This window comes from Orycteropus afer, unplaced genomic scaffold (assembly GCF_000298275.1).
Source record: "Orycteropus afer afer isolate SDZICR_OR568_19922 unplaced genomic scaffold, OryAfe1.0 scaffold00029, whole genome shotgun sequence".
NCBI lineage: Eukaryota > Metazoa > Chordata > Mammalia > Tubulidentata > Orycteropodidae > Orycteropus > Orycteropus afer.
Window position 1 is genome coordinate 11,985,114 of NW_006921616.1, and position 22,083 is coordinate 12,007,196.

General features: G+C 45.7%; 1 protein-coding gene across 1 annotated transcript in view; it reads left to right on the forward strand.

Moving 5' to 3' along the window:
* FECH (ferrochelatase) overlaps window positions 1–21,632 on the forward strand; it is a 63,882-nt gene extending 42,250 nt beyond the window's left edge. Inside the window, exons 4-10 of the mRNA XM_007935552.1 lie at window positions 4,389–4,523; window positions 7,413–7,519; window positions 11,428–11,526; window positions 15,168–15,275; window positions 15,678–15,842; window positions 20,986–21,045; window positions 21,498–21,632. Of these exons, the coding sequence (XP_007933743.1) occupies window positions 4,389–4,523; window positions 7,413–7,519; window positions 11,428–11,526; window positions 15,168–15,275; window positions 15,678–15,842; window positions 20,986–21,045; window positions 21,498–21,632 (809 nt within the window). The remainder of the gene's footprint in view (window positions 1–4,388; window positions 4,524–7,412; window positions 7,520–11,427; window positions 11,527–15,167; window positions 15,276–15,677; window positions 15,843–20,985; window positions 21,046–21,497) is intronic.
* Window positions 21,633–22,083: the final 451 nt, after the last annotated feature.

The following is a 22,083-nucleotide window of genomic DNA, read 5'->3' on the forward strand; positions in this document are numbered from 1 at the left end:
AAAGAACTCTGGTGGCATAGTGAGTAAGACATTGGCCTACTCACCAGAAGGTCAGCGGATCAAACGCAGCAGCTGCTCTGCAGGACAAAAAGGAGTCATTCTGCTTCTGTAAAGATTTACAGCCTTGGAAGCCCAATGGGGGGTTGCTATGAGTCAGAATCAATCGACAGCAGTGGCTTGGGTTTGGCACCTAAGGAGGTTTCATTCTCCTGGGGTCTGCTGCTGCGTCAGGCCAGTCTGCCTGAAGGGCAGAGAGGAGTCTGCCAGAGACTTGTTGGAGAGGTGCTGTATGGAATGGAAGATGCGAGACCTGGTGCTCACACCGATGGCTGGAGGTAGGATAAATGACATAGTCTCAGGCCTGGAAATTTATTTTGGGAAACTTTGCAGTGAAGACCAAGAAGATCACTGTAGTGGTTAAGTTTGTGTGTCAACTTGGCTGGGCCTGGTTGAGTGGCTGGGCAGCTGGTGGTAGTTATTCCCCATGGTGAGACTGGCAGTCAACTCCATGGTGGGAACTGCCACAAGCAGCTGAGTAGCTACTTTGCGTATGTGATCTGTTTCCCATATATAAGAAGCAGCTTTGGGAATGGTCTCTAGTTTATGGCATGCTTGAACCCTGCATGTAGCCGTGTCATTGTTCAGCAGCCTGCCATGCTCTGCTGATCTTAGGACTTTCAATGGACTTGAATTGATGGCCTGCCATGTGATTTGGCAACATCAGGACTGTGCCATTTTATTTGTCGACCTTGGGCTTGTTAGCCTCAGCAGCCAGTAGCTGCCTGAGCGAAGAGATGCGGTAGCTTCCGTGGGCTGGGAGCAAGAGACAGAGCTGAAGCCCAGGGTCGAGGGGCTTTCATATAGCCCCTAGAGCCTGGCCCTTTGAACTTGGACTTCTAGCCTCCCGAACTGTAAGAGAATAAAGCCCTGTTTGTGAAAGCCATCCCATTTGTGTTATATTTCTGTCAGAGCGGCACTACGTAACCAAAACAATCACCAGAGGTGACCCTCAGGAGCTCACTTCACATTGCCCCAAAGGATTATGTGTCCTGCTTCTCATACTGGGTGTGAAGCTCCGTGAGAGGACCAAGTTTCTCTTGGAGTGGGCCTGTCAGTTCCCTTCCTACCCGTTCCAATTTTCTTTCCTTCCCGCTTTATCTGCTTTGTTTTTCTTTCTTCTTTTTCTTATGCATATTCCCTTCTCATCCTTTCTCTCCAGGAAAAAGTTTGAGCACTGTTTATTTGTTTGTTTCTATTAGGAGAAAGTTCTCTTTAGTCAAGAAGATGTGATGATTACAAGAATGTATCAAGGTTTTGTGTGCCTATTTTCTAGGGAAATAGCTGTTTGTTGGTAGCCAGTGTGGCAGTTTAGAGATCCACTAGCTTTGCACAGAGTCGGCCAATTACTAACATAGTGAGTTATCAGGGGATTTGACTTGGAATTCATTTCGTATAGTTCCACTGCTTTGTGGTGATGTAGGGACTAGAGAAGGGAACAGATCAGAAGTGCAATCGTTTAGTGAAAAGTCTAAACCTAAAATATATTTTAAAAGTTACAGTTTGCTTGTTTGAATTGTGACTTCTAAGGAAAGTCTAAGTAACTGCTACTCCATAAAATAGGTCCGTTCTTTGTCGGAGGCATAATGATAAGTGTAGATTTTGTTTAGCTGGAATTGACTTCCACACTCGTGGTTGTGTGACTTCCAGCAGGTTGCTGACCTCAATAAGCCTCGTCTTGAAAATGGGCATGAAATAGGAGCTAACTCCTAGATCATTGTGAAAATGAAAGACGCTGTTCTCCAGGGGGTCAGCATGTTGCTCGGCACATGGCAAACATTTAGTAAGCATGAGCTTTTATCATTCATTGTTGACGTAGGGTCCCTGATTTGATACAAATTCAAAAACATGATGCTGCTGCTTTCAGACCTTTCTCTCAATCCCATGCGCTGCTTTTGAACTACCATACACACTAATTATTGGCTGCAAATGAATGAAGCTTTGCTGTTGAAAAATCCAGTTTCTCTGCTGTTTTCTCCTTTTATTGGTTCTCACCAAGATGTTCATTGGGCATTGAGCAGGCCGAGCCAGCCAGGCTTGATGGGCTTAGCTCTCCCAGATGTGCTCCTGACCTGCAGAGCCTCCTTCCCCACCTGGCTTCCCCTGGAACCGCCAGTCCCCAGTGAGCACACAGTTTGTAATTGCCTTAGGATAGGCCCAGCCAGAGAGAGCATACTGTGACTTCTCCCAAACCCCTGTTGCATGCTGTCTTTAACTGGACTGTTTAGAAAGCGTTATCTGTTCTTTCCAGAACACTCTCTCACTTCCGAAGGCAGTTACCCACCCTGCCTTTATCTACACAGGCAGCCTCCCCACCCCTCCCAGTCTGCAGTGTTGGAGGAGCCCCTGGACCCCAGACTGCAACTTGCAGATACTGCACAGGTGAAAAGAAACGTGAGAAGCTGGCTGGTTGGCTGCAGTGAGGGGGGATTTTACTCTGTCAATCTGATTACTATGTAGTCTTCAATATTAGAAACCAAATTCCACTTAAGCCTCAGCTCACATCACCAGGTATTGCTTACAAACGGGCTTAGTCACACTGTTATGGCTGGCTTTTTAGCAGTAACCACATAGTATTTGCACAGTCATCATCATAGCTTGCTTGCACAGTCATGTCGTCTGGTCTGTTGTAACTGCAATCCATTAGATTAATGAAAGAAAGCCTAAAACTGGTGGTCTAGAAGGATGGACAGCCAAAAAGGATTCCATTTATACTTCCTTCCTTTCTTTCTTCCTTTTTTTCCAATCTGTAACCAAAGATTCCGACCATCCATGCCATGCACATGTAAGCCTCTCCTCATAATATTCTGCTTCTGTCCTTGGTAACATGTTCCATTGTTTCATCATTCCCTGGGTCAAGTTACTGAAGAGTGTCATCCATGTATGTGTATTGAACCTGCTACCATTTTCTTCACTTGAACCAAAGTTGAGGGTCGTGCTCTCAGTTGCCATATATGCTAATGCTTTGGACGGTAACATCATCCTGGTTGTATTATTCACATTCTCAGTGCCATTCGCGTAGTATTATCTCTGTAAAATCATATGAAATGGCAAGGAAATAGACTGGGGAACTCTAGAAAACTTTCTGTTTATGATTTTATGGATACCTAGAAATTGTAGAAGGAGCTCTGGTGGCACAGTGAGTAAGCATTTGGCTGCTGACTAGAAGGTCAGTAGTTCAAACTCAACAGCTGCTCCACAGGAGGAAGATGGGGCAATATACTTCCGTAAAGATTGACAGCCTTAGGTACTCAATGGGGGATGCTCTGAGTTGGAATCGACTTGATGGCAGGAGAAATTGTGGGGGTACCTGCATGGTGCAAACCATTAATGCCCCTGGCTGCTAACTGAGTCCACCCAGAGATGCCTGGGAGGAAAGGCCTGGTGATCAGCTTCTGAAAGATGAGCCATTGGAAATCCTGTGGTGTGCCGTTCTCCTCGGACACACATCATAGCTGGGAATACAAAGAAACTGTGTGGTTGGGTATGCATTCGAGATACAGGGAAATAAAAGGGTGCAGGAGGATGGAGGAAGCAGAAGAGGGAATTTCTGAAGTGCTTGGAGAAGGAACACAAAGATGGGCAGCTGGCTTGAGTCATTTAGGCACCAACAGCTATTACTTGAAATCCCACTTGGACCCTCCACTTCAATCATTGTTGTTTTCTCTATGCTAAATGGGGATAGTCGTTTCAATTATTTGTTATCAGTCCTCTTTTACTAACTATCCCAGCGTATGTGAAATTATGCTTTTATATTTGGTCATATAAACCTGAGGACTTGAGATCTAAGGTAATAGGAGGTGGGAGTCGATGACAGGAGCAAGCGGGGCCATGGGACAAGGATGGGTTTGCGGTGGGGGCCCCAGGTTGTAATTCCAGATGGACCATCTCCTGAGTGTGACTTTGAGCAAGTGAATGAACTCAGAATCTGTGCTTCCCTATTTGAAAATGGGATTTAAGTAGTACCAAAAAAAAAAAAAAAAAAAAACCCACATATCAAGGGGATTGCACTGGAGGGGCTTCTACTTTAGAACCGTGTCTGGTCTTTGCTTCTTCTCTTGATCCCCTCAGCCCAGTCAAGAGCAGAAGCTTGAGTTCCAAAATCTATTGTTCTGAGTATAGGGGTTTAATCCAGAAAATAGCAACTACAAGTCCATGTCCCAGCTGAAGACTGATGAGATCCAAGGAGATTTCTGCAGCTGCCCACATTCTCAGCATTGGAGGAGATTAGGTTACCTGACCTTTGTTCTGGGCATAGCAGTATGTTCAGTGATGCCAGAAATCTATGTAAAGATTAATACTTTCTCCTTTCCACACATGCTTCCAAACAGCCCCTCACAAATGCTATATTGGATTTCGGTATGTCCATCCTTTAACAGAAGAAGCAATTGAAGAGATGGAGAGCGATGGACTTGAAAGGGCAATTGCCTTCACACAGTATCCACAGTATAGCTGCTCTACCACGGGTAAGTACATCGCTTCTGAAACGGGGGGATGGATGTGGCCTGGAGAAAATAACTAGGCAGCCTGAGTGCAGAAGGAAAGGATCAGTCACTGGAGATTTGAATGGCAAATCTGGCCTGTCTCCTTTAAACGCGAGCATTCAGGATGGTCTATTGAAATCTCATGGTTCATCTGTTCCTTGAGTTACTGGCCAATCTTCAAAACTTACGAATGGTGGCTGGAAGACAGTGGCCGCCAGTGTTCAGGCTCTGAATGTGGTTGTATAATGGATCAGTAATGACCTTAAGCCACATTCTAGGGTCCAATAAACCTTATTTTTATTGCTACCCTAATACTCTGATGAATGAGGAAAAGGTGACAGCTTTTTCCGTTTTGAAAGCCTAAGTGCCCATATAACATTGGAAATACTGATATTTTTTGGTTGTGCTTCATTGTGGGTTGGTTGATGGTTCAACTAAAGCCCAGTTGGGGTTGGTTCCCTTTGTAGACTTCTCTCAGTGTTCTTGATTTTGGGAAGTATTACTTCTTGCTGTTTCCTATATATTGAATGAGAGCTGGAGAAGAATCTATCTTTGGCAATTTCTGTGTCATGAGTTATAGGCAGAGCTTCTGCTGTCACCCACAATGACAGTTGCCTGCTTGCTATCTCAGGGATCGGGTCAACATATTTTTTACTCCCAGATTGCATTCAGACATTAGTATATATTATTAAGAGTCATTTATGTTTGTCTGGTAGCATAGTGCCTAAGGCACTTGACTGCTAACCAGAAGGCTGGCAGTTCAAATCCACCAGCCACTCCTCGGAAGGAAGATGGGGCAATCTACTTCCGTAGTGATACTGCCTCGGAAACCCAAGGAGGGGTCGCTATGAGTCGGGTCTGACTTGACGGCAAACAACAACAACAACAACAAAGTGACATAGGTCAATGCATTTTTTTTTTTTTTTTTGCAGTGTTCCTTCCTCTCCCCTCCTACCCCTGGTAACCAACAAAGAAAGTTTCCTTCTATATATAAACCTTTCCTTGACTTTTTACAATAATTAATTAATACTGTATTTGACCTTCTGTGATTGACTTATTTCACTCAGCATAATGTCTTCCAAGTTCATCCACATTATATGCAGTGTTTTGCAGACTCTTTGTTATTCTTTAGTGTTGTGTAGTATTCCATTGTGTGTGCGTACCATAGTTTGGTTATCCACTCTTCTGTTGATGGTCACCTAGGTTGTTTCCATCTTTTTGCTATTGTAAATAGCATTGCGATGAGCACGGGTGTGCATATATCTGTTCTTGTCCTGGCTCTCACTTCTTTAGGATATATACCTAGTAAAGGGATTGCTGGGTCAAATGGTATTTCTAATTCCAGCTTTTTAAGGAATCTAGGCCACACTTATTAAGGAACTCTGGTGGCACTGTGATTAAAGCACTCTACTGCTAGCCAAAAGGTCAGTGGTTTGAACCTACCATCCTCTCCATGGGAGAAAAATGTAGTAGTCTACTTCTGTAAAGATTACAGCCTCGGAAACCCTATGGGCAGTTCTACCCTGCCCTGTAGGGTAACAACAATGGCAAGTAACAACAACATTATCAATCACAGTTTTTTCATATTCCCTTTCTTCAATTGAATCGTGGCAATGAGTTTGGTTTTGGGTTCTTACTTACTTCTCCTCATAGTTCATTGAATATTTCCCAGTGACCCGAAAGAACTCATGTAGCTTCTAGAAGGCCTTTCGTACACACTGAAAATGGTATTCACTGTAAAGTGTAGCTTGAAATTGAATATGGTGGTGATTCTTCTGTGGTTGCTCCAGAAATTAGTTTTGAGTCTGGAGTGGAGTCCATTTGGGTTCTTCTGTTTCACTGCAACCTACTCACCAGTGGTGAACCAGTTTTATTTTTTGAATGTTGTCTTAGCCTCAGAGCACATTTGATTTAAAGTACTGCTCTATCCTGACCAGCATTTTAAGTGGGAAACCTGACTGATACAGGAGAGGTCAGTGGGTTGGTGATGGGAAGCCCGGAAAGGCTGGAGACCTTGCCCGGTGCTAAGACTGAAGAAGAGGCCTGTGCCAGGAGTGCTTCTTCGAGCTGAGGCTTGGCCCCACCACCGTCCCTCCTAGGCCAGGACAAAGTGGCATTGACTTGGCACCATCTGCTTGCCTTTGGCTTTGAATGTTCACAATCTCCATCTCTTCCTTAGAAATACAGACTTTAGCAGGTTACCTATGAGGATTAGGTGTCCATTTACCTTAGTCTGGGGAAAGCTGATGATTTTGTAGGCGCAGAGAAAAGTAGGTGATGCTTGCAGAAACCTCAGGAAGCTGCTCTCCTTGTCATGAAGGAATAAAGGTTTTATAGTAACATAGAGACTAGTTATCTCATAATTTTAAGAAAAACTACCCAAGATACTCAGGGTACAGAGTCGTTGATATTCAACAGAGAAAAACAGGAAAGAACTGTGCTAGAACAGAGCACTGACTGCATTAGCACGGTGGGATCAGTGAGTTCATGGTCAACCACTCACTACCTTTTCTGTAATGGGGTTCATTAGCTTCATAACGGGGGGGAGGGTGGGATAAGCATGCTTTCAGTTGAAAGACTTGGTCCCTGCAAATACCAGCTGCTGGGGTATTTCCTAAATCCATGGCTATTGTGTTTCTCACTAGAAATGACCTTAATAGTCTTTGAAAGTCTGTTGCAATTGATTGCTTTTGAGTGATCTTCATTTGCAGAGTAAATTATATGCATTTGAAAGTATTGAAATGATTGTAGACCAGCTCAGTGTAGAAGCAGTTACCTACTTTGAACTTACCATTGCTGCCTTTACTAGTCTGTTTTTCATTTTCATCATCATCAAAATTCATTTACTGAGTGGTCCTCGGTGTATTTCAGGCAGCAGCTTAAATGCCATTTACAGGCACTACAGTGGAGTGGGGAAGAAGCCCACAATGAGGTGGAGCACTATCGACAGGTGGCCCACACATCCCCTCCTCATTCAGGTAAGCCAGGCACCGCCAGGTGCGTGTCAGGTGCTTGTCCCCGTTTGGTTTTGTGTGTGCATGCTTTTCAGCCTTACCCTTTTCATGCTTAAGTTAAGTCGTGTGCTGGGCATTAAGAAAAAATTATATTAAACTTCTGATTTATTTTGAGAAAATGAATTTAAAGATTTAAATGGTTAGTCTCTTGTCTTTCCTTAGATTACTGCTGTTAAACCATAGCAGAATTATCTTTGGGGTTTTGTGTTGTCAGCAACCAGAAGAACATTAAAGATCATGCCTGGTGTCTCAGCTACGGTGAATAATGTTGCTGTTTGCATTCATAAGTTGGATGACTGACAAAGTAAATCCTCTCTCCAAATCCTTTGACATTTTAAAAGATTTTAAAATTTTAAAGATAATGTATGTCTGTATTCTGAGAGCTGAAAATATATAAACCTAGCATTTTCAGCTGAGGAAGTTTCAAATATGAAAAGATCTGTGACATTTATGTGGCCCAAAATTTTTTTACTTACTTGTTGATTTTAGGAGAACAATTAGAACTACAGTGTTAAACGTAATGGCTTTGATTGGGTAACACTGTAGACTGTGCTGCCCTCTGACTCTGAAAGTCCTGCTGGTGACTGCAGAGAGATTGCTTTGTTCTTTTGGTGGCAGTTTTTGCTGTGGAGTCAGTTTAGGTCCAAGAAGTATCACGTGAGTTAGATCTCATCCAGTCCATTTCTTGCTTTTTTCATTCTTCCGCTAAGCCAGCAGAAGAGATGACTTAAATGTGCACATGTTACACTCAGCTGCCCTGAGTGAGAACAGAACTAGTCCAGAAAGAAAGTCATAGGTCCAGGGCTGAGGGTCAGAAGGGACTGATTTGGAATGAGCAAGGTGGTCCTCTCAGGTGTTCCTGGCCATGGAATGGTGATGGAAGTCCTAGATCCATTCTAGACAGTGGCATGCAGTAGCAGCAACTAGTAACAGTGTCCCTGGCCTCTGGCTGGCATCCCGTGTTCCTGCTGCAGTAGTTTCTGTGGTTGTAGACGCTAGTGTTTACTTGGACCTCTGCCTCATTGTTTTTCTTTTGCGCTTCAATCTGCCTCTTCCTCCACTTGGCTGTCAACCTCCACTTGGAGGTTTCTAACAAGATGGCGCTAAGGCCAGGTCCAGTTCATTTTTTATTCCTTGCACATTCTCTGGCTTCTGGCAAAATACCAGATTAACAGGCTAACAATTAAAAAAAAAAAAAAATCCCTGTGTCCCTTAAAATCCATAACCACTAGATGGCGCAGGACATTGTTAAAATCAGGCCGGACTAGACAGTGTTTCTTTGGCGTTGTTGTTGTTGCTGTTATGTGCCGTGGAATCTGACTGACTCATAGTGACCCCTCCTTGGGTTTCCGAGGCAGTATCACTACGGAAGTAGATTGTCCCGTAGTTGATGTAAAAGGTTGTAACGCTGGAGGTTGAAATCCTGTTTTAGGTAAAAAGTAAAAAGAAGGGACCTTTCTTTAGGGATGAGTGGAGTTTTGGTCTGTGTGTCTGTCCTCGCCTCTTGCAGGAGCAGCACCTCCCGCTCCTGTCTGGCTCTTGGAGGCCTGTGACTGGGAACTAGGGGAGTTGCGGTCCGCTCTGCCTTGTGGTAGCAGAGGGGATGGAGGGGTCTGCACAGCATCTGCCAGCCCCATGGAGGGAGTAATTAGATTTGCATTAAAATTCAAGCCTTTGAAAAGGGGGGAAGTCAAAAGATGGAAAGGTCTCTTAACTGAGGAAGTCTCTGTTCATAAAATGAAAGGGAATTTCCGAGGCGTTTATCTGTCCTCCTGGACGGTGTGATTGAAGGATCTGGGAGCGCGGCGCCCCTTTCATTGTGCGCTGGGATCACGGAGAAACAGGGCAGATGGATTTGACCAGCTTGAAGCAGCACTTCTCCTTGCCCACTGCTGCTCTGTTTTAAAGCTGGCTTAGAGTCTGTCGCAAGCCATGATGAATTGCGTTTTTACTTGCAGTTTTTCAAGATGAAGAAAGGAAAAATATTAATGTCAGAAAAACGGAATTCTTTTGGAAACAAAAGTTTATAAATTCTTAATATGAGAAAATTTGATATCTAGCAGACATTAAAAAAACGAAAACCTTTATTTTGTTTCTAATCCACATCTTTCTTTGTTAGAGGTGTTAATTTCCCAGTCATTCAGTTATTGCTATCTTTAATATTGCTGTTCATCATAAATTCCAGACTCCTGTATAAACTTTAAAACAGGCCTCCCATCTAGGCAGGGAGCTCTGGTGGCGTGCCTAATCCATTTAACTGCTAACCAGAAGGTTGGCGGTTCAAACCCACCAGGCACTCCTCGGAAGGAAGACTGGGCATTCTATTTCTGTGGAGATGCTCCCTCGAAACCCAAGGACGGTTGCTGTGAGTCGGAACGGACTCGACGGCAGTGAGTTTGGTTTCCTGTCTAGGCTTTCGACCAGAAATACATCCTTTCTGAGCACCTTTAGTTTCCAAACACTCTAAAGGCCGCTAAAACAGAAATACTGTTTTTTCTTGTGTTTAATCCTATCACATTTACTCCGTAGATAAATTAGGAATTTTGCAGAGGGAACTAATTCTCTAGGCATTTTTTTGTGCCTTAGGGTTTCTGTGTACCAAATTTTGAGGTTCTGGAGAGATTAACAGTATATCAGTATTTACTAGGGAATACCACTGATACATCAAAATACCAGGAAGTGAAAATTTCCAGGGTTCTGGTAAATCATCCTTTATAATGATTTCAAAAGCTTTTAATTTGGAAACGATTTCAAACATGCAGAAGTTGCAAGATGGAAAGTAGTGTGAGGAATATACTCTATGTAGATTGACCCATTGTTTACATCTGTCCCGTTTGTTGTTGTATTTGCGTGTTGTGTGTGTGTGTGTACACCTTTTTTGGAACCGTTCAAGAGTAAATTATATCCACCATCACCCAACATATCCAAATGCTTGGGTGTTTATTTCCTTAGATCAGACATGTTCAACGTCAGTAACTTTAACATTGATACTTCTTTTATCTAATCCACATTTCTATTGTGATTTTGTCAATTGACATGGGTAATTGATAATGTCCTTTGTAGCATTTCCTTTATAATTGAAATGACAAAGAATGATTAAAGCTTAAGATGAAAGCAGACTCTTCAGATCCCGTATTTCAGCACCTATCATAGGAATCAGAAGGCGTGAACTAGACGAAGGGAAGGAACCGGTCTGGCGGACAGAGATGGGGGGGGGGGGGAGGCAGGACCCACCTTCCAGGCTGCGTTCCACAGATGTGACTGAATGGGCCCCAAACCCATTGCATCTCTGCCCGCTCTGTGAATTTGGCGCGGTGACACCAGCGTCTACCCTGTCACTAGGAGAACTGGCTCATTCAGGATGCCAGGCTTAGAAGAAAAGCGCCACGCGGACAGACACAACTGTCTAGTTGCTCTGCTCTGTGTGTCTGACGTGATGTGCCTGGAAGCCAAATGATGGACGCCATAGAAAGACCCTGGGAGCTGCCTTCCTGCTAACCCAGCACATGCGAGGTCTTGAAACAGCTCGCCTTCCCATCTGTGTTTCCTTCCCATCTGGAGGTGCGCCCTGCCCCTCCCCAGGGGGAGCGCAAGCAGAGCCCCAGCGCTTATTTTTGCGGAGCCATTAGCAAGCTTTAGAAGTTTCCCATCAAATCCCCCAGGCCCCTGAAACCGTTAGGATCCATTTTGATGATGAACCAGAGCAGGAGAATGGTACTGTTGATGATTTTTTTTTTTTTTTAAAGCGCATTCCTTTTTCTTTGTTTTCTTTTTTTGAAGGTTGCTCTGAGAGTTTTGGTGTAGCTCTCATGTAAGAATTGTTTTCTGTCTTCCCACTTTCTCCTGATCCTCATTTCTTGGTGTTCCCACAGTGTTTTGCAGACCACATTCTCAAAGAACTGGACCATTTTCCACTGGAGAAGAGAAGCGAGGTTGTCATTCTTTTTTCCGCTCACTCACTGCCGATGTCTGTAAGTAAGAACGTTTTTTTTTAATGACCTTGTGGTAGGCAAGTGGGTTGTTTCATTTTCTAAATGTGTAAAATGGACCCTGCTTCCATAGCATGCTAAGCCTAGAACAAGGAAGACTCCCCAAATCCCAGATTTAACTATTTAATTAGACTAACCTCTTGAAACCTACCAACCAACCACAAATTCAGAGTATCAGATGGGAAATAGATGTTGGCTTAAATAAACCCTTTTAAAATGGTAATTTGAAGAGAGATTCGTTTATATGAAGTTTAAAGAAGTTAGACAGTTAAGAGAAGACATCTTGGACCACCCAGGAGGCACTGAGCCTGACACTTCAGGGGGTTGAGTTGTAGAGCCTCCATTTAGACAGTCACTCTCATTCCCATGCATGTGGCCTCAGAAGACTTGGTAGATGAGGTCTGTCTGAATTCCAGAAAGCTACGGTAGTTTTTAACTTGCTGAGACGAGGGAACACATTTTGGCCCGTGACTATAGAGCACCTCAAGTTGTGGTCTGGTTATCCCTGCGTTTGTCTAGGACACTGGGCTGTTGGTGGAAATACTGCCATCTGCGTACCTGATGCATTTTTGGACATAAGATCATCAAGCTACTGTGCTGTTTGTTATATTTGCTTGTTCTGAGTGCTTGGGGTAAACAGCCAGTTTTGTCAGCTCAGAGCTGGCTTGTTTCCTAACGTGCTGCTGTCAAGCCCTGAGAGCTGGAGGATGCCATTTTCTGAGGTGGTATGAGGTTTTTACCTCCATGGTCAATGGCGTTCACGAGTCTGGGCCCACTTTTCCAACTGGCCTTTACTGCCATCTGCTGGCCCTCGGTGTCAAGCCCTTTGCACCTCTTGCCCTCTCACATCTCAATGAAGCAGTCCCCGTTTCCAGCAGTAGGTGGCCCTAGAGATAAACTTCTCTCCTCTGGAAGCCTGCATGTCTTTTAACAAGTTGACATCCTCCTTTCTGATGTCAAGCACACCCTCTTCACGTCCCCACTCCTGCCCTCTTCCCTCATTCTTTTTATAATTGTCTTATGTGTGATGAAACCGTGTCTGAAGTACCAGAAGGGAAGCTCTGACCCAGAAGAGGAAAAACATGTTTGATACGTGAACGATTCCAGGTGTGGCCTCCCCTTGTCTCACCCTGGCCTCACTTCCCTTTCTGTCCCTTGGGACTGAGCGTACTGCTCCTGGGGTTTTGGTTGCCCAAGGGTCCTATGTGGGACTGATGAATGCCAGGAAATCATGAGGATGAGGAAGGGGGAGGGATGACCAAGGGTCTGTCAAGGCAGAAAATGCTTTTCCTATACCATTACTTTTCTATATCTTTGAAATAATCTTTGACTGGTAGGAAAGTAACAAAAGTATTGTAGCGAGTTTCCATATACTGCTCACCCAGCCTACCCTAATATTCACCTCTGCCTGTCTACTCTGCTGTAGTAAAAGGATCGAAACTAAGAAATTCACATGGACACAATTCTGTTCATTTAATGTCAGACTTTATTCAGATTTCACCAGTGTTTCTGCCAGTGGCCTTTCTCTGTTCCAGGATTCCAAAGTGCACACAGTTGTCATGTCTCTCTCATCCTTTCTGATCTGTGACGCTTCCTCAGACATCCTTGTCTTTCATGACACTGACATATTCGAACAGGTCTTCTGCACTTACTTTGTAGACCTTCCATCCACCTGGGTGTGTCTGATGTTTTCTCGTGTTTAGATCGAGGTCCTGCTTCCAGGGGTGCTGGGCCCCTTGGGGGGATGGGGTCAGTGTGTCTTACTACTGGTGATGTGATCCTTGATCACATGGTTGAGTGGTATTAACTAGATTTGTCCATTGTAAAGTTGCTGGTTTTCCCTTTGTCTTTGAAGGTATCTTGGGTGAGATGTTAGTGGTGGTGCAAATGCCCAGTTCCTTAGACTCTGAGCTGCTCATTTGAGCACCCGCTGGTGGGGCTTGCTCCCAGCACTTACTGCTGTGCTCTTGCAGTGGTGAGTTTTATGTCCCTCTTTCCTTTTGCATTTATGCGTCTTCATGGCCTTCTGATGCACTTTTAGGAATGTCCTAAAATATTTTGTTGGTATTGCTTTTCAACAATATCTATTAGGCACCACTGTATGCCAGGCACTGTTCTAAGTGCTTAGGGTGTGGAAATGAACAAAACCGTCCTGAGTGGATGAGGGGGATGGATAATAAAATAGCCCATAAGGAAAAGGTGTGGTATATTAGGGGTATGGTGTGCTGGAAGGTGGTGAGTGCTGTGGAGAGACACAGATGAGGGGAAAGGGCACCAACGCACAACTACACATTAAAAGAACATCTGCGTCGGGCATCGTAAAGGTCTTGTGAGCCAGCTGTCCTGATGGTCAGGAGCATGGCTCCCACGTTTGCAGGGCCCAGAGCTTTGGTCTGTGGTCCATTGTAGTTGGGGGAGAGACAAAGAATAAGAAGGTATAGGCCAGATTCTCTAGGTGCCTGTCCTCTGAAGCTGTGTGCTGCTTCAGTCCTCTGTTGTCCGCTAGCATTTATCCCTTCTGTTTTCCTGGGCCCCACAACCCTCGTAGTTCTACACATGCTCTGTACAATCCACCCACCAATTGCTGTCAAGTTGACGCCAACTCGTGATGGCCCCATGTGCTTCAGAGTAGAATGCTCTCCACAGTCTTCAATGGCTTTGATCTTGTGGAAGTTGATCACCAGGCCTTCTTCCAAGGTGCTTCTGGGCGGACTTGAACCATCACCCTTTTTTGCTCAATAGATTTGTGCTTAACTGTTCGTGCCACTCAGGGACTCCTTGTCCATGCAGCACTCATTTAATTCCTGTTTTAAAGTCTCAGGTGATTACCAACATAGAAATTCCCATTCCATGTTGACACTTCCCGTGCAACTTTTTTTTTTTTTTTTTTTTTAGGATTTGGGTGAAGATTTACAGAGTAAATTCACTTTTCATACAGCAGTTCACATATACTTTGTCTCATGTCATTGACCAAAATTTACAATGCAGCAGCTCCCCTCCCACTTCCTCCCCATAGTTACCTCCTCCCAGTGTCCATCCCTTCATACTCTTCTGCACCCTGAGCTATCTCCCTGTGCATAAGCAGCCCTTCCTTCTCCCATGATTGTTCTCTCCAGGGTGTGTGTCTACTTGAGGTAAATGTTTAACTCACATGCCTGTACTTTGTATGGCTGGAAACCACAGTTGTGGGTTCAATTCCAGACCTGAAGGGCAGCTAGGGGCCATAGTCTCAGTGGTTACACCAGGCTCCATTGGACCAGCAAACCTGGTCCCGTGCAACTTTTGTAGGTCAATTCTTTACGTCACAGTTACGCATTGTCGATCTCTGACAGATCGCTTGGAACACATACTTTCCCACCTTCTCAGGGACCTTGGAGATCATTGAGTGCCATGTTCTCCTTTTGCCAGGGAGGAGATGGATCCAGGAAAGCTGAGTGATGAAGCTCAGGGTTGTTCCTCATTAGAGCGGGAGACAGTGTGGGAGGACTGGGTCCAGGACTCCCGGCACCTCATTAGAGCTGGAGACAGTGTGGGAGGACTGGGTCCAGGACTCCCGGCATGCTGAGGCTCGCAGAACCCTGCACAGGGCTGCAGACTGAGCATCGTTGGTGTCTGTGCTGCAGGTGGTCAACAGAGGGGACCCCTATCCTCAGGAGGTAGGAGCCACTGTCCAGAGAGTCATGGAGAAGCTGGGCTACTCCAACCCTTACCGACTGGTGTGGCAGTCCAAGGTAAGTGGCATCCACGTTTGCTGGCAGTCAGCTTTTTTGAGAAAGTCTGTTTTAGGACTTAGTTATACAGTGATTAGCTTTGGCCCTTTCACGGACTGTTTGACCCTGATTGCTCACCATGGGTAGAAAGAACTCTGTAAACAAGCATAGTGGGACAGGAAATCCACTGACCAGTTAATTTCATATATTTCAGTTGTAGTGACAGAAACTGTTATTGATACATCTTGTCAACTTCTAGAAGGATTAGGTTTAGATGTGGAAATACCGAAACCCATTACAGCAGGTAGAGAGTGGCCTAGCCCTCGAAGGCAGGGGTCTGCGTACATGGCAGTGGGCTATGGGGGTGGGGGTGGGGGTTGCCAGAGAAGTGGCTGTGTGCCCATTCACCTTCCTTTCTCACAGGTCGGGCCAGTGCCCTGGCTGGGCCCTCAAACAGATGAGGCTATCAGAGGGCTCTGTGAGAGGGGCAGGAGGAACATCCTTTTGGTTCCGATAGCGTTTACGAGCGATCACATCGAAACGCTATATGAGCTGGATATCGAGTACTCTCAAGTCCTAGCAAACCAGGTAAGAGCTCCGGTCAGGCTTATTAATCCCATTGTGACTTATATTGAAAGGAAGCCTTTTCTGGAGTGATTTAATTGTATCACTCGGGAATATTGTTTAGATAGGTGTTTGTTGACAGGCTCAAGCATAGCGAGGTTGGCACAGGACTGGGTGGTGTTTCCTTCTGTTCTACACGTGGTCTGCATGGTCACTGAGTCAGAGTCAACTCGACAGCACCTAACAACAATTACAACAAATAGTTGTTTGCATGTACCGTATCCAGTAAACCCTCCTTGTTCTGAGGATGACTTAATCTGAGTAATATCTCAACAGTGGGAAAGCCTTATGCCTTCAGTAAACCAGGCGGCTCAGGGACCACTGAGTGTTAAGCATTGTTTTGATTCATTTGAATGGCTGTAACTAATTGAAAGTAATTAAAACTACATTTCATTAAGAAAAAATAACCATACTTCTCCCCAGTTCTGAAGGAAGCTTTTTATTGTCCTTTGATTCTTCTTCTCCCCCGATAGTGTTGTGTAGTTGGGGCAGTGACACTGTTCTCCTTGGGTTTCTAGGCCTGTGGTGGTCACCGTCATGTGGGAGGAGAGGGTGGGAGGTGCTGGTCCCCGTCGGGCAGGAGGAGAGGGTGGGAGGTGGTGGTCCCCGTCGGGCGGGAGGAGAGGGTGGGACGTGGTGGTCCCCGTCGGGCGGGAGGAGAGGGTGGGAGGTGGTGGTCACTGTTGTGTGGGAGGAGAGGGTGGGATGTGGTGGCCACCGTTGGGCGGGAGGAGAGGGTGGGATGTGGTGGCCACTGTCGGGTGGGAGGAGAGTGTGGGAGGTGGTGGAGGAGAGGGTGGGAGGTGGTCACCGTCGGGCGGGAGGAGAGGGTGGAAGGTGGTGGTCACTGTCGTGTGGGAGGAGAGGGTGGGACGTGGTGGTCACCGTTGTGTGGGAGGAGAGGGTGAGAGGTGGTGGTCACCGTCGTGTGGGAAGAGAGGGTGGGATGAATGCAGAAGTGGCCTATGCTATAGTTTCCTTGGCCTTTCGTATGCACTCACTTAATTAGCTCTTTGCATTGTTTTGTGATCAATCTGCTTTTTGAAGTAACTATCATCCTTAGTGCCTTGTACCATAAGATGGATGTGGATTGCCATTCAGGGTGGAGAAAAACTACTGCCCACCCATCTCCTTGCTTCTGAGGACCAGTCTGAGCCTGAGTCCGAATCCTAGTGTAGTTTCTATGGGAACCATGGAACGTTGACGTGCAAGAGGCCCTTTCCCCTGCCTCACTTCATGCCAGAACTCCTGGCCCTGGTCATCTGCGGCGTGATTGATGCAGGCCTGGCCTCAGAATGCTCACCCTCTGTGGAATTGGGTGGCAGGTGCAGGGCAGGGTGGAGGGTGGGTGGAGGCTGAACTGCAGTCAGCTCCCAGCCCCGAGGTGTCTGTGTATCCATGCTGGTCATCAGTCAGACGTTGATGAAGTTTGGGAGGACCTAAATTACTTGTCAGTAGTTCTGATAAAGGATTTGTGGAAAGTTGTAATTGGCTAAAATGAGATTGCCGGGTTGCTGGTGTATTTAATTTCATGAAGTCTCTGTAGTTTTTCTCCACCCTGGCCTTGGTTAATTGTGAGCTTGCTCCAAGGACTTGAGTGCATGTACAGTTCCCTCCAGTTTGTCTGAAACACGCATTTGTGTCTGAATTGAATGACAGTTCACATTCCTTCATATTACTTGGCTGTTTTTACTTAATGATCAGGTTGGTTATCAGTGACTGTTGTGGTCTTCTGGTGCTACTGGAACAGACAGTGGATGCATGTGGATGGCTTTCACAATCAAGGATTTAGTCTCTTACAGTTTTAGGAGACTAGAAGGCCGAGTTCAAAGTGCCAGCTCTAGGGGCTGGGCAAAGGCCCCTTGATCCTGGGCTTCAGCTCTGCCTCTGGCTCCCAGCCCACTGGAGCTGGAGGCATCTCTTCACTCAGGTGGCTGCTGAGGCTGACAAACCCAAGGTCAACAGGTAAAATGGCACAGTCCTCAAATTATCAAGTAACGTGGCAGGCTGCTAGTTCAAGTACAGAAAGTCACAAGATTGACAGGCAGCATGGCAGGCTGCTGAATGAAGACTCAGCTACATGCAGGGTCCAAGCGTGCCAGAAATCTCGAGCCCTTTCTCAAACCTTCTCCTTATATACTGGAAGAAGACCCCATGCCCCGGGCTGCTACTCGGCTGCTCACAGTAGATCCCACCATGAGGTGGATCACCAGTCTCATCCTGGGGAATACTACATCCAGCTGCTCAGCCACTCAAAACCAAGCCCTGCCATGTTGACACATGACCTTAACTGCCACAGTGACTAACTGGACAAATAGCAACTATTCACTCAAATCCACTTCTCTCTGACATCCACCCTGAGGCTGTGCCACACCCCACGTTTTACTTCTCTGTTCGGTTATGATACCAGCTGCCCAGGCAGTGCCCGTTCCTCTGACCTGACCCTTGGAGCTAGGTCACCACTCACGAAGGGTCTGGTCCTACAGGCTGCTGAGTTGGTGGCTGCAGGCTTGGAAGTCCCCCAACACCCTCACTGCTAAACTGCTGGCTACAAACTTGAGGGCTCCCTTTACCCCCTCAGGATGCCAGCCACAAGCTCAAAGACTCCCTAGCCCCCCTCACTTCCGACCTGCTGGCTCCCACTACTCCCTCAGGTTCAGTAACTGGCTGGAACGGTTCACACAAAGTGCTGTTCTCAGGATTATATCTCTGTCATAGAGGATCCAAGGCAGGCTCCACGTGAGGAAGAGATGCGTAGCGTGAGGTCTGTGAGCACCACGTTCTGGAGGGTGGGTGCTGCCGACCAGGAGGCTCGTGGCCACCCAGCATCCAGAGCTTCTATGGGGGCTCTCATTACATAATGCAAACTGCAGCCCCTCTCCCTTGGGGCCAGTCGACATTGTGGGGGTGGCCATGGGTGTTACATGGTGGGTCTTTCTGCCTGGTCAGCCCCCACCCCAGAGCCCCTGCTCCTGCATAACCCGTCAGGCTTAGAGTCTACCGAGGACTCTGAAACCATTAGAGAAAATTGTTAAGGGTCTTTTTCATTTTCTTCTTTTTAGGGATCACATCTCAGGAACTGAGGACAAAGAGCAAATGCTGTGGGTAGTTAATGCAAATCCCATAGCCACTAGTAAGATTGTCCACATAGAGGACCACATAGAGGGTAAAGAAAACCACCTAGCTGTAATTTATTTGTTATGTTGATAGGAAGATATACTGAGTTTAAAACGTCTTTCTTTAAAAAGTAGTTTGAATTTTTTTTCTAGAATAGAATTGGCTTTATTGCTTTTTGATAATCAAGCTAGTGACGTTCAGACAGTTCAGAGCAGCGAAATCCCCCACAGCCTTCCCTCTCAGAGAGTAGTAACGTCTGTAATCGTTTGATGGAAGTAAGTACTCGTTTTTCCTAAATGTATGTGTGTGTATGTTTTAAGAAAAATAGTACTTGCCTACACATTGAACAAAAAAAGGTGTTTTGTTCATACTGTTTACTTTTTTGCAGACTCCTTTAATTTTTCTTAAATTTCGTAATTGTGATTTGGGTGAAAGTTTCCAGAGCAAAATGGTTTTCGATTCAAAGTCCACACGCATTCTGTTCTGTGACATCGCTGTAGTCCCCACAGTGTAACAGTACTCTTGCACTTCCTGCCTGCACCCAGCCCTTTGCATCCTCCTCCCTTCCCATCGCCTCCGCCTTCCTAGCTCTTTCCTGGGCAAATGCTGCCCCCTGATCTCACATGGTGACTGTGCTAATGAGTTCTTCATAATGGTTTGTAACTTTTTTCCCTTTAAAAAGCTATTAGGGACCCAAATCAATAAATATAATTAGATCTGTATAATTATTTTCCTTAACAAATTCCTCATCAGCACACATTGAAGATGTTTCTGATTTCTCACTATCATAAACTACTCTGTAAAAGTGTCAGTTTCTGGGTTTTTGTGTTTTTTTTTTTGTTTTTTTTTTTGCATTTTCTAATTGTTTTCTTAGGATAAATTCCTAGAAAGGGAATTTTGGGGTGCAGGGTATGCGCATTTTCACTTCTGCTAAGTATTTTGTTAGATTACCCTGCAGCAATGTTAATTCTCCCAGGGTTGCATGGAGTCTTTTACATGCAGCTTGAAAACAAAGCTCTTTTAAAGTTGAGAACTGCGCCTTTGCTGAATCTCAGCTTTCCTCCCATGCCAGTCTCCTGACAGGAATGCTGATTTAAGGATGTTGTTGTGTGCTGTCGAGTCACTTCTGACTCTTGGTGACCCCGTGTGACTGTCCCCAAGGGCTTTCTAGGCTGTGATCTTTACAGATCCAGATCGCCAGGTCTCTGTCCCGCAGAGCCACGGAGCGGGTTTGAACCACCGGCCTTTCAGTTATCAGGCCAGCCCTTAGTCTCTGGCCACCAGGAGTCCTTTGAATTTAAAGACACAGCACCTGAAAAACTGTCCACAGGAAAGGGCAAGAGGAGAACCTGACCACCTGGGTCCTACATCAGATCACCAAGAGCCGTTTCTCCATTTTCAGGGCTGACGAGCTGTCTGTTTTCAGAGCAGGGAGCGGGCGGTAGGAAAATAGCCTCAGCTTCTTATCACCCAGAGTTTTCTACGTCGATGTAGACCTAACAGCCCGACTCAGAGGTGGGCCCCGTCCAGCTTCTGTAGATGCCAGAGAGTCCTAGGTGAACTTGCTTCATTTCAGCCCTGGGATCAAAATGGGTCTGAAAATTTACTAATCAAAGCAGCGTCCTGCCGGAGCCGAGTCTGCAGGAGTGTGCCCAAGAGGGGGAGGGGGAAAGGATGGTGAGCAGATTGAAATTACTCAGGAATTCCAAAAAGTGTAACCTCAGAAATGGTTAGGAAGCAGACCACATGTGGGGAGATAATGGGGCCGGGGGGACCCAGAAATTGAAGGGCAATTTGTGATAGATGAAAACCAACACATGTGCCCAGTCCTGCGGCCATTCCTCATTGCCAAGCGGTCTGTGAACGCTTTTGAAGTAACTGGGTTGTGTGTGGATTTTTTTTCTCAATAGCAGTCAGTCTCTTTGAAAAACAAAACAAAAGCAAAATAAAACTTGCATGTATTTTCCCTCCCTTTTCTCGTTTGATTCAGTGTGGAGTGGAAAATATCAGAAGAGCCGAGTCTCTGAACGGAAACCCACTGTTCTCTAAGGTATGCACCACGTTACGAGCGCTTTAGTACAACATCCTGGAGAGTAATCCTCTGAGAAACTCCTACAGAATATTGTTTTCCTCACATATTAGAACATTTTGAGTTCCAATTAATTACAAAAATAAAATCGAATTCCTTATACTCTCACTTTTTTCCCCCTTAGATAACCGAGTCTTCTTATTTCCAGCCTCCAGCTCTGTTGGGTTTCAGTGTGTGGTTCAGAGGCCAGGTTTCGTCAGCGAGCGAGGGGCCCCTCATTTCCTAAAATCTCTGCTTTAGCTTTCTCTAAACTGAGGACTCTCAGGACAGGAAGGTTTCACAGAATGTCTTTCAAAGGATTTATAGTTCAGATGAAAAGAAACCCCAGGCTTCAGTGCTGATCAGGGCAGGCATGGGGCAGGATGGCTGCGAATTTGCTCCTTGACACACTTTGTTCCCACCCTGTCTGTCAGGCCCTGGCCGACCTGGTGCTCACACACATCCAGTCCAGCGAGCACTGCTCCAAGCAGTTGACACTGAGCTGCCCGCTCTGTGTGAATCCCGTCTGCAGAGATATGAAGTCCTTCTTCACCAGCCAGCAGCTGTGACCCGCATAGGACACCTGCAGACGCCTCCATGGGGAGAGAGGCCACGGCAAGAAGTGCCATTCCTGAATGCGCAGCCTATGGGTTCAGATCACTGGGGTGTTTGGTGATGAACTCTGGAATTCTTCTTGAAGGACTTAAATTTTTAGCTACCTACATAGGAAGCGTTTCTGTTGCCTCTCTCTGGGGAAAGTTACTAGTTTAAAATGGCCACTAGGCTATTTCTTTTGTTTTTTTAAAACAAAAATGAGTTTTAGAAGTCTTTCTTATGAGATGTACACATTTTGAAAAGATAGGTTTTGGTTTTTAGTGTCCAGAAAATACCATGCAAGGATCTGGAGGGGTCCCCACCTCTGGGGGTGTCAGGAGCGGGATGTCTTTGCAGTCTCACGCGTATAGTTGCAGTTTTGGAAGTGAACATGAGTGTGTGACATATAAAACAAGATGCTGCCTA